This window comes from Phocoena sinus, chromosome 17 (genome assembly GCF_008692025.1).
Source record: "Phocoena sinus isolate mPhoSin1 chromosome 17, mPhoSin1.pri, whole genome shotgun sequence".
NCBI classification, from domain to species: Eukaryota; Metazoa; Chordata; class Mammalia; order Artiodactyla; family Phocoenidae; genus Phocoena; species Phocoena sinus.
In genome coordinates, this window is record NC_045779.1 from 18,340,392 (window position 1) to 18,354,165 (window position 13,774).

The window sequence follows — 13,774 nt, forward strand, 5'->3', positions numbered from 1 at the left end:
GCTTCAGCTCCCAGAGGACCCCCAAAGCATTCCCAGGGGGACTGAACGGGTCCTCCGGCTGAATTTCCCAAGTTTCATCTCTCTCTCTCTCTCTCTCTGGTGATCCCATCCTAATTCCAAGCCTGCTTCCCTGTGTCTGAGTCTGACTGGGGTGTGCCATTTAAAGGGCTGATGACACCACCGCAGAGAACTGTGGGCTAACACCGCTAGTTGTCATGACTTCACTGAAGGGTCAAAATAGTTATATCATTGAGTAACTATGTTGAATCACATTCAGGCACAGCCAAAATTAAAGTGAAGGACAATACGTAGTTGTTAAAAAAAAAAAATCTGAATATGGGGAAAAAAATGTTATATATTGTGATTTTATAGAGAAATTAAGGCTGTTCTTACCTTTCCTAATTCCAATCAAGTTAGAAAGTGAACAAAAAGAATGGCCAACCCGATATTCAACAGCATGACAAGGACAATCATGATTGAATTAGGGCCCTGGAAACGAAACAGAACAAAACAAGTGTCACTTTTCCATGTTAACAGCAGTAGATAAATTAGCTCACAGAACCAATTACCAGAAATATTTAAAAAGACCCAACACAGTTGCAGTAAATAAGGTATGAAGAATGACGGCAGTTCCAAAAGGTATAAACTAAAAATAGCTAGGCTGTATTTAAATGGAGCCATCTCTGAACTTTCACTTAAAGATGAATCCAGTCTTGATTAAACCTAGAACACGACTTAAAAAATAATCGACTTCACCTCGAAACACTGGGCAACAGTCTGGGTGAGACACAGCTCACCATTAAGGGTTTAAAAAGTGATGGGAATTAGATACGCATTTTTGTTAAGGTGTATGTAAGTTGTCGGATAAAGAAGAATCATTTCCTCATAAAGGCAGTTAGAAGGGGAGAGTGAAATCCGCAATGAGGCTGCTCTGGAAAAGTTTAGGAAAAACTCAAAATGAGGTTCTTTGACTCTTGCTTTTCCTGGTTTTCTTTTTGGATACTGTCCCTTCCTTAAGGTAAAAGCTGCAAGTGGGAAATTGAGCCCTCTCAGAAATTACTGTGCAGGTCTAATTTTTAATTCCTCTGCTTAAAGCCACAACGTTTCAGAAATCAGGTTACATTTTAACAAATCAGAGTCCTATTTTGCCAAATACTGCTATAAATAAATACCACATAGCCCAAGGTACCCAAAATTTACTTTTTTTTTTTTTTTTTAAAAAAAACCTTATATGACCCATCTTTTTAGATCTGCCTGTGCTTGGCCATCTTTATTACAAAGATGCGATCTTGGTATTTACTATTAAAATAGTGTCTAATTCTTAAGTAGCATTAAAAGTGTTCTAAAATGTTCTAAAACTTGCCATAAGAGAGGTTGGGTAGGTAGTTTTATTCTCATTCTACAGATGAGGAAACAGTTGTACTATATTTGACTATCCAATGAGACAACAGTGAAACTGGGTCAGAGTCCTCAAATGTCGTATTGATGTGATTTTTTTTTGGGGGGGGGAGGGGTGGGTAAGTGAGCAAGGGAGACCGGAACTGCCACTGGTCCAGTGCTTATCTCGCAGGACCTAGGGCTTGAGTCTCATATCCTTCAAGGACACCTCCTTTCTGGATGAGGTCACAACCTCCTTGGTAGAGGTTGGTAGAGGTTGGTAGAGGTCAGAGTACCCTGTTCTTTACCCTAATGCTTCACACTTTACTGTCGTTTCTTGTTAACTGGCATCTTTCCCCCTAGACTGAGTTCCACAGGGGCGCTGCCTTGTTGACCACTCTATACCCACACATAAGGGCTGCCCGATTCATCCAGGCAACCAATATTTAATGAAAACCAATCTTTTGGTACTTTTCCAAGTGCTATGGAGGTGGTGGTTGAACTGATACAGTCACTGTATTAAATGAGGAATAGGGTGATTAATAAAATCAGGGTGAGAGAGAGGAGGAATAAAAATGGGTGCCCTTGAGGTAGGGACTGTTAGGAAGAAGAAAAAGCCTAGTTCCTAAACCCCAAGTAAATGGGAGGAAAACAAACAAACACTTAATTCTTCACGGTGACCATTAGTTCCATTTTACAAAGCTCCGAGAGGGTAAATGTCTTGCCCAAGGTTACTCAAGCCAGTTTGAACAAATTAGAACTGGGATTAAACTTTAGTCTGTTCACTTCAGAGCTACATGTTCTTTTTATCTCCATTAAACCCACAGGCCTTAGTTTCAAAATAATTTCCCATCAACTTCTTTAAAATGGCATTTTCATCTACATCCTATGATACTGTAGTATCAGAAAAACATCAAATCTTGATAATGACCAATGGTTCTTTTAGTAGAGCTGTGTTCTAAACCTATGTAACTCCTCAATCATGGTTAACTTAGAACATATAAATAATGTAGGAAACTCAGAAAATAATTGAGATGATCTTTCAACGTTATTACTCAGCATGGAGGTTAAGGAAACACTATTACTACACAAACTGACAAGCTGATTAGATCTTGCCATGAATGTGTTAAGAATTTTGGGATCGTCTCAACTCTTTTGGGTTAGTGGATTTCTTTTCGTAATTCCTAAAGACAGTGATATGAAAGAAGATGAGGAAAAGTAACAGGGTCAGAGCAATACAATGGAGTTCAGTGACTTACACGGACGCTAGGAAAGCGGAATAATAAGAGTACCTTCAGTAAAGCTACTTTCAAAGACTTAAGGTGTGCCTGGACCTTTAACTCCCATTTCATAAATCCTTATAAGGTTCTATGAATTCATCTAACCTTTTTGAATTGGTTAGTATTTTGGGCTTGTGTGTGTGTGTATATATTTATATACCTAACACTACTGAACATGTATTTCTCGTATATATTCTAATATACAAACACATGTATATTTCTCCTACTAGTATAGCTCCATTATATAAAGCTATTCTTAAAGATGACTCAGCGAAGATGAGGGGTAAACCAGCAATAAAAGACTCAAACAGCAACCAGGTAAAAAATAAATTCTGGGATGCTATGTTTAATAGGCAGATACCAAGACGTCAGTGACCTCTGTGCTCTTCAGATACCTGGGCTGGGTACAGGGTGGAAAGCTTTAAGGTGAAGTCTCATAAATATGACTGTGGTGGCCAGTTGTAGCTTAAAATAGCAAAATGAAAAAAAAAAATCAGTCTTGATTTTCAAGACGGACTGGGACAGGTGTAATAAAAGAAGCTGTGGCAGGGCAAAGTGCGAGTCTTGTTTGGAAGAAACTTTCAGGCAGTTAGAAAATAAAGCGCAGGAAGTCAAAATATGGAAAGACGTTCTAACGCAAAAGTTTTTTCTTCAAGATATTATCGCTCATTTAAAATTGTGAAGAATTTTCTGAAGAGTTAATATAGTTTATGTTAAACCTCAAACGTCTCCAAAAACATGGAAAAAGCAAAGTTTAATTATATGTATTTATTGACTGTGGTTTTACGACAATTCAGAAGAAAGGTCGGGTAAATCTCAAACTCTGAGGCTGATCGGTGTAACTGCTAAGAGAAAAAGTGCAGGTAGTTTTCAGGAGTTGAGATTCCTAAAGAGAAGACTCCTCACTAGCCTGTTTGATGATAAGGTTCTAAAGATAACCTCTACTGCCTCCTAGCCAAGCTGCCACACCGCAAAATCCTACAAAAAATCCTGGCATCCCATAGAATTGAGTCCACGGGAGTCACAGACTGAAGGGACGTTGCAGAGTGATCCTTGCCAGGGCTTCCCTTCCCCTAAGTGTCAGCCTGTGTCCCAGAAGAGTCTCTCTGGATTTCTGGGCGATCGATATCCAGGGTGATCCTGAGGGTGGGTCAAAACCTACTGGAGTATTTATGAACTATGTATGCTTCAACTAGTGTTAAGACAAACTCAGTAACAGTCAATGCTCTTGGAATACTTACTTTGTGCTAGGCACTGTGCTGAGAACTTTATAAAGTATCAACTCATTTAATCTTTACCACAACCCTTGATACAGGTACAGATGAAAAAATCAAGTCACAGAGCAGTCAAGAAACTCGCCTAAGGTCATCGAGCTGGTAAGTAACACAGCTGGGATGTGAACCTGTGAAGTCTGGCGCCAGAGGCCATACCGCTAGCCACTAGCCTACACTGTCTCAGCAAGCTGGCTGACTAAAATTGTGCAGGTTGTTTGGTCAGCCACCCTACACGTGGTGATGCTGACTCAAGGTGGATCTCTCACAAAGGTGGATTCAGTCTGCTTCCCCTCAAATGTCTGCTTCAGTGTGAACTCTGCCATGAATTTCCACGTTGTTATTTGTAAACTTCTGACTTACACAGTGTCTTTTTACCTCGAAATTGTATGCAGTGCTCTTTTGTTTTAAAGGCCATTCACTGCCTACCTTTAGGATGATTTTGTCACTTCCTAACTCTCTGTGAAGAAAACAGTTATAAGGGGTGTGAGAGGCAGCTTTATGTTATTTAGGAAGAGAAGGTTAATTGTGAAACTCTCCGCACGAAGGTGCCAACTCAGTCCTGCCTTCCAGCTCCCGACAGAGGTGCAGAGCTGCTGGCCTCCCTTCTCTCTTGGGGTGTTTAGGGGAACCCTAGAGACCAGCCTGCAGAGCTGCACGATGCTTGGCCAACTCCCAGAATCTGACTGTTTTGCACATTCGTTAAGACAGATGCTGTTTCTAAACAAGAAGGCTGTGAATTTACCAAATATACCTATTAGTAACGTTTATACAGAAAGACTACTAGGTAACTCATCTAATATGAGGAACACTGGGGCACACACTTCCCCTTGGGGAGTTCTGGAAATCAACTGAACCCCACTACTGGGTACCCAAAGGTATAAACGATAATAGCCTTGTATTGCCTGAATTTCCCCTTTGTAAATCAGGCAAACCAACACTAATACATATGTGAGGCTTTATTAACCTATGGCTATAAATGCTGAAAGCCAAATAAGAAGTGAGTTATCACATTTAGCAAATTCAGTAGTGATGATATTAGCACGGACAGTTATAATATCAGGATACTGACATACCAGTGTTAAAATATTTTAAAAGATGAATGCTCACTGAACAGTCTCAAAGTTGTTGTTTTGAAAACCATTTATCTATTTGGAGGTTGACTCTCAGAAAGTCAATCATGTTAACCTGATTTATTCATATTTAGATAATTAAAATGGTGAGAATTTGAAAAAGGTGGGAACCTGTGTTGATAGATATTAGCAAAATAAACCTAGGAAATTTCAAATATAAGTTAATTAAAAAATGAATTGCAATGTCTAACCCTATGAGTAGATAGAACAGTAAGAAAAATTTTTTCTTAAAGGTAAGAAACTGATGGATGTATTGTTGGCCAAAATATTAATCCACACCTTTATGCAAATATGTTTCTGAAATTACTAGTAAATACTGGGTTGGCTATGGCTTCCTCCCTTTTCCAAAGGCATATGACTAGGTCAACAGATCAGTCAGCTTTTTACTTAGCTTCAGATTTTATAAATTCTACAGAATTTGATAAAATACTAATTCCTTTTATCATTAACAAATCTCATGGAATGAGAATGTTGGTATTTATCAATAACTGAAAGCTTTCTGGTTGAATAACAAAAACCTTAAATGCTCCAGACTCATAATAAAACTAGCATCTACCAGAAAACTGAAATTTTAGGAGAACTGACACTTGGAGGAGTTAGAAGACCAAAGTGATTTTCTTAAACAGTTGAAAAATTTCACTTCTCATATGGGAAAGAAAAAGTTCTAGCTGCAAAGCCTGGCCATTAAATAAAATCCACACTATTTATGAGAATAATTCATGATAGCTAGAAAAGATGTTCTTTTGTCTAAAGATGCTGACCATTGTGGGTGCAGAGTCAAAAGGCAGGTTAAGGACTTAGCAAATGGCAGTGGAGCCCTCCTCCTGGTTAGAGCGCAGGGGACAGGTGGGCCATGATTCCTTCCCAGCCCTCAGAATTAGCTATTGTTATGGACTGCATATTTGGATCTATCCCCTGCCCCAAAATTCATCCACTGAAGCCCTAACCCCCAATGTGATGGTATTTGGAGGTGGAACCTTTGGGAGAGAATCAGCTTATGAGGGTGGAGCCCTCAGGATGGGATTAGTGCCCTTCCAAGAAGAGACGCCGGAGAGCTTGTTTCCTCTCAGTCCTGTGAGGACACAGGGAGAAGACGGCCTGTGTTCTATGGACCAGGAAGTAAGTGGCTTCTCACCAGACACTGAATCTGCTGGTGCCTTGATCTTGGGACTCCTGAGCCTTCAGAACTGTGAGAAATAAATGTTTGCTGTTTAGACCACCCAGTCTAGGGTAGTTTTGTTATAGCAGGCAGAGCTAATAAGACAGCTACCATGTAGTCCTTGTTTTTTTGGTGGTGCCTCACAGCTTGTGGGATCTTAGTACCCTGACCAGGGATCGAACCCTGGCCCGCAGCAATGAAAGTGAAACAGGAGAGAAGGGGGCAGGGCACAACCTTTAAAAGAATGGTGTAGCCACAGTACATGACAAAGACTGGTTAGAACCAACTAGGTCCAAGATGGCAGAAGATTTGACTTCCAGAAGACCTTAAGCCTCATTACATGCTCATTGTAATGTATCACCATATGCTAAATGACACATCCACCAGTGCCATGACAGTTCCGAGGCCAACCATAAAAGGTCAAAAAGTGGGTGGTGACCCAATTCCTGGAAATCCCCGCCCCTTGCCCAAAAGTTGGAATAATCCACTCATTAGCCTATGAAATTACCAGCCCATAAAAATGAACCACCCCATATTTCAAAGCCTCTTGCCTTCCAAGATGGCCCACACTCTGTCTGTGGAGTGTGTTTTTCTCTAAATAAATCTATCACTTTGTCTCCAAATTCTTTCACAACGAAGAAAGAACCTTAAATCCACCGGGAACAAAAGTGCAGAGTCCTAACCACTGGACCGCCAGGGAATTCAACAGCTACCATGAAGCTCACCAAGAAGTGCTGGTAAAGGCTTGTAAAAGTGGAGCTGCAACAAGCTAGTCACGTCAGCCTGCCTGCATGAAGCCTGAGGGTTGGCCGAGTGAGCACAGAGGAATTTCTGCCCGAGAGCCCATCGTGGCTCAAGCTACCAGTGCTAGGCTCTACTCTACACAGCCCGGTGCTCCTGGGGACTTTTGCTAAGCCTAGGTGCAAATCGTCATCATCAAGGCGCAGATGCCCCACGCTGCCACCCGAAAGAACCAAAAGGAGCAGAAGTGAGAGAAAAACACGTCTTGCACAACTTACCGAATTGGCTTCTTTTTCCAAAGGGCACGAATCGTTGCTTGCTGGATTCTTTGGTATAGCAAGTTCAGACTTCTTAGCTTTTGGCTCAGCTTTGCTTTCTTTGGCAACTGGTTTTGTCACAGATTTAGGGGGACTCCACCTGTTGGGCGATGGCTTGTGCACCAGCGCCGAGGAAGACTGGCTTGGCCCTTCCTCTTCTTCCACGTCCTCCGGGGGGTACTGGGGAGCGTTCAGTTTCACGTAGTAGCCGTGATACTGAGAGTGCAGCTCCCCGTTACTGGGGTTAGGGACGTGGTGACGGCCAGAGTACCTGGAGTGGGGCACAGCCGCTCCCACCTCCTTCGTGGGAGCCTTGGAGGTCAAGGGCTTATTGACGGTGGCCGTCACCTGCTCCTCGGCTGCACTCCTTCTGTCTTGGTTGAGTCTGGCCCCTGAGCTGGGATTCTGCTTCTTCACAGGCTTTGGGGAGGGAGAGCCGCCTTGTTTGGGACTTGCCTCTGGAGACGCCGGGGGTGTCGTGCCTTTGCGATAAAAATGGGGAGATTCCTTTGGTGTAGGTGGCTTTTCCGGGACCTTTTCTTCTGGATTTTCTTTAGCATCTACACCTTCCTGAAATCTCTGTTTGACATAATCTGGACCTGGGGAGAAAGGGGACAACACAAGGGAAGGTGATAAAAAATAATAAGGCATAAAGGCTTGTTCCTCATGGCTACTCATATATTATTTTGCTAAATCAGCTTAGCCTTTTCTCTTTTTGTTTTAAACATATTTACGAGGCTTTGACTAAGCATAAGGACGTTTCATTCCCTGGGAGAAAAGATTATTTACTGATGAGAAGTTTTTAAGTTAATATATACCATTATGTACACTATTGTGATAGCCACAAAAGTTAAACAGTCCTGATTTTTGCTGCTGGTTGAATACAGAGGCAGAATTCACATGGATAGAGCACTGGAGACAGCACCATAATTAATCTGAACGTTCCAATTTACATGGTGTAACTAAAATACAGAGTATACACTCATATACAAAAATAAACTGACTCTTTTGTTTAATATGTAATAGAACACTTAAACATATTAATGTTTAATAAAGTATCTACACTGTCGGTGGAGAACATGCAGATAACATTTTTAATGACCCTTCATCAAAGGAGCATTTAAACTGCCTAGTTAGGAACAACTTCTGAGCTTTAGGTTACACTTTATAAGATGACTTACTCGGAGTCCCTTCACAGCCTGGGTTTGCATCAGCAGCGTTTCTGCAGGCATCAAAGTCAAGACAAGGCAGTTGGCTTTGGCTCTGTAGTCTCAGGATTTTTTTTTTTTCTTTTTCTGAGTACTTTAGAATTGTGTAACTATCATATGTTATTTTCATAAATAGAAGAAAATTTCACTTAAAAAAAGGGACCCTGGTGCCATTGTTATTTTATGGGCAGATTGTGGGGGGAGTGGGGATGTAAGGAGAATGTGCATCACAAGGTGATACCGGCAGTGAGTGCTTATTTAAGGAGGCCAGTGGTCCAGAAGAGGGCCTCTCTGGGGCCCTCAGAGACATGCTCCAAGGCAGTGCCCTTCTTTCTAGGCACTTTGCCCCTCAGCCCCTCCCCAGTAACCAGGTCCTGCGCATCCTTTGGCCGCCACTTCACCCATCAGCCATTTTTCATCACAGGAAGTCAAGGTCACACAGTCCAGCTGGCCCTCTTCTCTGCAAATGGGCAGGAGGTGACAGTGTCATCTCTGGAGTACCCAGGGAAGAAATCACCCACCAACTTGCTTACACGAGCTGACCAGCTCTCTCTTGTCAACTCCAGAGCACTGCATCTGTTCGCTTCCCTTCCCGTCTCTACTCCCACCTCTCAGCCCAGAGGGGCTGAAGAACAATTATCCTTAAAATTGTTAAAATTTTAACATGCCTCCATCAACAGATGAATGGATAAAGAAGAGGTTTTATATACACACACGTGCAATACTACTCAGACATAAAAAAGAATGCAAGTTTCCCATGTGCAGCAACATGGATGGACTTGGAGGGCATTATGCTAAGTGAAGTAAGTCAGAAAAACAAGTACTGTATGGTGTCACTTATGGAATCTAAAAGATACAACCAACTAGGAAATATAACAGAAAAGCAGCAGACTCACAGACATACAGAGAACAAACTAGTGGGTACCAGTGGGGAGGGAGGGAGGGGCAGTGTAAGGTGGGGGAGTAGAAGAACTACTGGGTGTAGGATAGGCTCAAGGCTGTACTGTACAACAAGGGGGGTATAGCCAATATCTTGTAATAACTGTAAATAGAAAATAACCTTTAAAAATTGTGTAAAAATAGGGCTTCCCTGGTGGCGCAGTGGTTGAGAGTCCGCCTGCCGATGCAGGGGACGCGGGTTCGTGCCCCGGTCCGGAAAGATCCCACATGCCGCGGAGCGGCTGGGCCCGTGAGCCATGGCCGCTGAGCCTGCGCGTCCGGAGCCTGTGCTCCGCAACGGGAGAGGCCGCAGCAGCGAGAGGCTCGCGTACCGCAAAAAAAAAAAAAAAAGAAAAAGAAAACTGTGTAAAAATAAAAAATTTCAAAAAGGTAAATAAAAAATTTACATACTACCGACTTGTAATTGCTCTTCCCATGTTGTGAGACTGCCATTTATTATACAAGGCACTTTCCAAAATGTAAAGCCTCACCAAAATCTTAGGAAGCAGGCAATATCCCGATTTTACTGATACGGAAACAGCTGTAGCAGCTGAAAAACCCGAAGTCACACAGCTCCTGTGTATCCTTAAGATAAAATATAATGCAACGTGGAATACACTAAGCCCAGAAATGAGAATCCCCAAGGACCCACATTTATAGCTTGTACTCGGGGCCAAAAGCATAAGAGCATTATCTCATATTCCCTCCTCCAGAAGACAAAGCCAAACAGGGTTCACATTTCCCAAACAGGTCAACATCGCCAACAACTGAGATTTCCTTTTCTAAACTTGGTTAAGTACCCCCTTTAAAAAAAATTGGCAATTTTCTTTTACATTCTCCATTAAAAATGGCAGTATGAATTCTTGGCACAGAGAGATGTATCTCACTTGAGTGAAGAAAAAGGCAACTGCAATTATTCAAAAGGTGCTGTCTTTGTTTCTGGATTCTTCCTTGGTGTTGTGACTGGGACGTACCACCAAGACATACCTGCTTTCTGGGCAGCACCAGAAAGCGACATTCCTCATCAACAGGCTTGCCCCTACTTTCAAAAACCCATGAAGAACATTTGTACTGGCCTTTCATGGAGAAGCCCCTCATCTGCACACAACCTCTCCTCTGCAGTGTGCCATTGACATATTTTCCTCCCACCCCTCTACCCCAGATTTCATCAGAACTTGGTTTCATTTGTGCTTCTCTGTTATCCAATTTTAGAGCATTACTGAAATACCCATCTAGGCATGGTAGTAAGTGTTCCGTGCAAAGGTAATTAATAGTCAAGACTCTTAGAGCCAGTCATTTTTCATTTAAGCCGCCTAACTCTGAAACACAAATTACGAAGTACTTTGTAACGTCTTCAATCTAAGGGGTCAGTGCAAAAGTTAATTTTGCAAATCCTTCTCTCTTGAGATGAAGTCATATTAAAAGCTAATGTTTAAATACACACAACAGAAAAGAACGGGAAAAAATAATCTCTGGCAAACATGACTAGTTATGCACTCTTGATGTTGCAAGGAGGAGACAGTCACTGAACCACGAGAAATAAAGCTGTCACAAAGCCTATGTGCTCCATTTTGAAAAGGTGAGACCCTAACAGTGACGCTTACAAGTTCAGGATTTATCTGCGTAACCACTGGTCTCACCTGCGTTTACTGCAGAAAGCAGATGAGAAGCTGAAATGGGAGCTGCTCTGACAGATCCCAGCAAGCGGCAGCTGCCAGCAAAGCATGAGACTCTGCTGAAACACTAACAGCGACAAGAGAGTGTTTATTTGGGAGGAAACTCAGGTCATTCAGTAATAGCGGGTCCAAGAAAAATAATTTTTTAAAAAGTGATATGCTTTAGTTATGTGGAAGAAGAACAAAGACTTACAAATACCTGAAGACAAAGCACAGTTTCAAACGCTCTTTGTAAAGAGTAAGTAGAACTCTGCCTACCTCTTAATTTATGCTATCGTTAATAGGCCAAGCAGAGAATGATTTGGCCACTGGAGGATTTTGTAGTAACCGATTTACGAAGCTTTATTTTGGATTCCATTGAATGTATTTATTATGTTTATGAACTCTCAAATACCGGTCTAACCACTCCTTTAGATCTTTAGAGATCTCATGCATTGCTCCTTTGCACAGTTTTCCTGTCTTAAATGTCTTAGGAAAGGCATTTCTTGAGCCCTATCTCCTAAGACATGGTTTTCAGGCGTATTCAATTCAGTTTTATTTACAGGGCTTCTAGTGATATTCAAAATCTGTTGAGCTCAAAGAATTTACCAGCACCACCTTTCAGATGAAAAAATCCCTCCCCAGCTTTATTATGCGTTAAAAATTGGCTGGATAAGGGAATAAAGGCACTCCAAAGCAGTCAATCCACATTTGCTGCCCATCAGAGGTACCTGCGGTGCGATGCCCAGAGAATTTAATAAGCATGAATCGAAGCCTAGAAATCTTGATGTTTAACAAATGCTCCAGGTAACTCTCATGTACCCAGTATTGGCATTTAAAAGTATGGCAAATTTGGGATTGACATGTAAACACTGCCATATTTAAAATAGAAAACCAGGGACTTCCCTGGTGGTGCAGTGGTCAAGAATCCACCTGCCAATGCAGGGGACATGGGTTCAATCCCTGGTCCAGGAAGATCCCACATGATGCAGAGCAACTAAGCCCATGCGCTCTACTACTGAGCCTTCGCTCTAGAGCCCGCACGCCACAACTACTGAAGCCCGTGTGCTCTAGGACCCGAGTGCTGCAACTACTGAGCTCGCGTGCCGCAACTACTGAAGCCTGCACGCCTAGAGCCTGTGCTCCGCAACAAGAGAAGCCACTGCAATGAGATGCCTGTGCACCGCAACAAAGAGTAGCCCCCGCTCACCACAACTAGAGAAAGCCTGCACACAGCAACGAAGACCCAACGCAGCCAAAGATAAATAATAAAAAAAGAAATAAAATAAAAATAAATAAAATAAAATAACCAACAAGAACCTACTGTATAGCACAAGGAACTCGGCTCAATATTCTGTAATAACCTAAATGGGTAAAGAATTTGAAAAAGAATAGATCCGTGTATACGTATAACTGAATCACTCTGCTGTACACCTGAAACTAACATTGTTAATCAACTATACCCCAATATAAAATAAAAATTAAAAATAAAATAAATGAAAAAAAAGCACCTGGGCGAGACCTTGAAATAAAGACTTCTGACTCAAAAAAAAAAAAAAAAAAAAATTAAAGTGTGGCAAAAAGTATGTTGACTAGAGGTAGACCCAACTCCAGCCTCCCTTACCTGCATCCAGCTGGAAGTGGTTCCAGCACGGCATAGTCAACTGGGGACTGGCCAGCTACATGAGGATATACACTTAGATTTTACAGAGTAAGATTAAGTGCTTTTAAAACAAGATATTTAGTATAACGCAGAGGGCAGAAGTTTTTCTTGGACAAGTTTCTTGGAAGGCACACGGTGTGACTACTACTTGTCTGTGTAGTAATATGCGTCAGTGTTGCAATGCCAGCAGCATAAAGTTGATGAGATGCAGCAGTTCATTAAAAAGACTAGTCAGAATATCACCAAGGAGGGAAATTATGAGAAGTGTTGATAGCTGTTGCAGTCAGCATGTTTGTCTGTTTTTACAGACAGTATTTCTAAATCCTAAGGGATTTTTTTTTCCCCCTGGGGATTTAGTATTGGGACGATGTCAGAGACGGGTCACCTGCTCACTGACATGCCACACAACACGAAACAACAACACTGAGCACGTGTCGTGCCCCCACACGGAAAGGTTACACGTCACAGCTGGCGTGAACGGCGGATGGAAACAGCAGGGCGTTCAGCTAGTTCTTCATTAGGTGAGCCTCAGGGAAACGGCTGTGGGCAGAGGAAGCACCACGGAGACTCCTCCAAACAAATGTCTACCAGGGCAGTGCTGATGGCAAATGCTTTGTAGCAACATCAGAAGTCATTAAATAGAAAGTAGGACTTTTCTGCGGAGACTGCCAATCAGTAAAAGAAGACCAGACTGAAAGATTTTTTAAAAATTCTATAACCGATAGCAGGATCCCTTTTATATTCTATGTGGAAAGAATGCTACATTCCCACAGGACTTTAGAGTCCCATCAGTAGCAATACCGCAGCTTCTGAGAACACAGCCACAGCACTCTTGTCTGCAAGCCGTGGGACACCCAGCCCGGGGCCCCTTGCACACGGTGGGCTTTCAATACACACGTGTGTGGAACGGGATACGCTGGAATGCCTAAGTGGTAAGAATAACCAGCAAACCCATGAATTATTAATTTCACGTCAACTAGTGGATTATTCAGTTTTCCTTTTTCTATGAAAAAAATTTATTCAGAATTTTG

The 13,774-nt window shown here is 42.1% G+C and overlaps 1 protein-coding gene and 1 long non-coding RNA gene across 7 annotated transcripts in view; one reads left to right on the forward strand and one right to left on the reverse strand.

The window, feature by feature from the left end:
• LOC116742309 overlaps nucleotides 1-13,774 on the forward strand; it is a 190,988-nt gene that overhangs the window by 160,167 nt on the left and 17,047 nt on the right. Inside the window, exon 5 of one of the 3 annotated variants that reach the window (XR_004346413.1) lies at nucleotides 3,973-4,033. This is a non-coding gene — a long non-coding RNA (uncharacterized LOC116742309). Of the gene's footprint in view, nucleotides 1-3,972; nucleotides 9,196-13,774 lie in introns of those variants that run through there. The other 2 variants (XR_004346414.1, XR_004346412.1) reach the window with 2 other exon arrangements.
• Nucleotides 1-13,774, reverse strand: part of JPH1 (junctophilin 1) — an 80,680-nt gene that overhangs the window by 2,356 nt on the left and 64,550 nt on the right. For 3 of the 4 annotated variants that reach the window (XM_032609711.1, XM_032609709.1, XM_032609708.1), the window contains exons 4-5: nucleotides 7,240-7,877; nucleotides 394-489 (exon numbers count right to left, since the gene is read on the reverse strand). In XM_032609711.1, the coding sequence (XP_032465602.1) occupies nucleotides 409-489; nucleotides 7,240-7,877 (719 nt within the window). In that variant the 3' untranslated portion in view covers nucleotides 394-408. Of the gene's footprint in view, nucleotides 1-393; nucleotides 490-6,988; nucleotides 7,878-13,774 lie in introns of those variants that run through there. The other variant, XM_032609707.1, reaches the window with a different exon arrangement.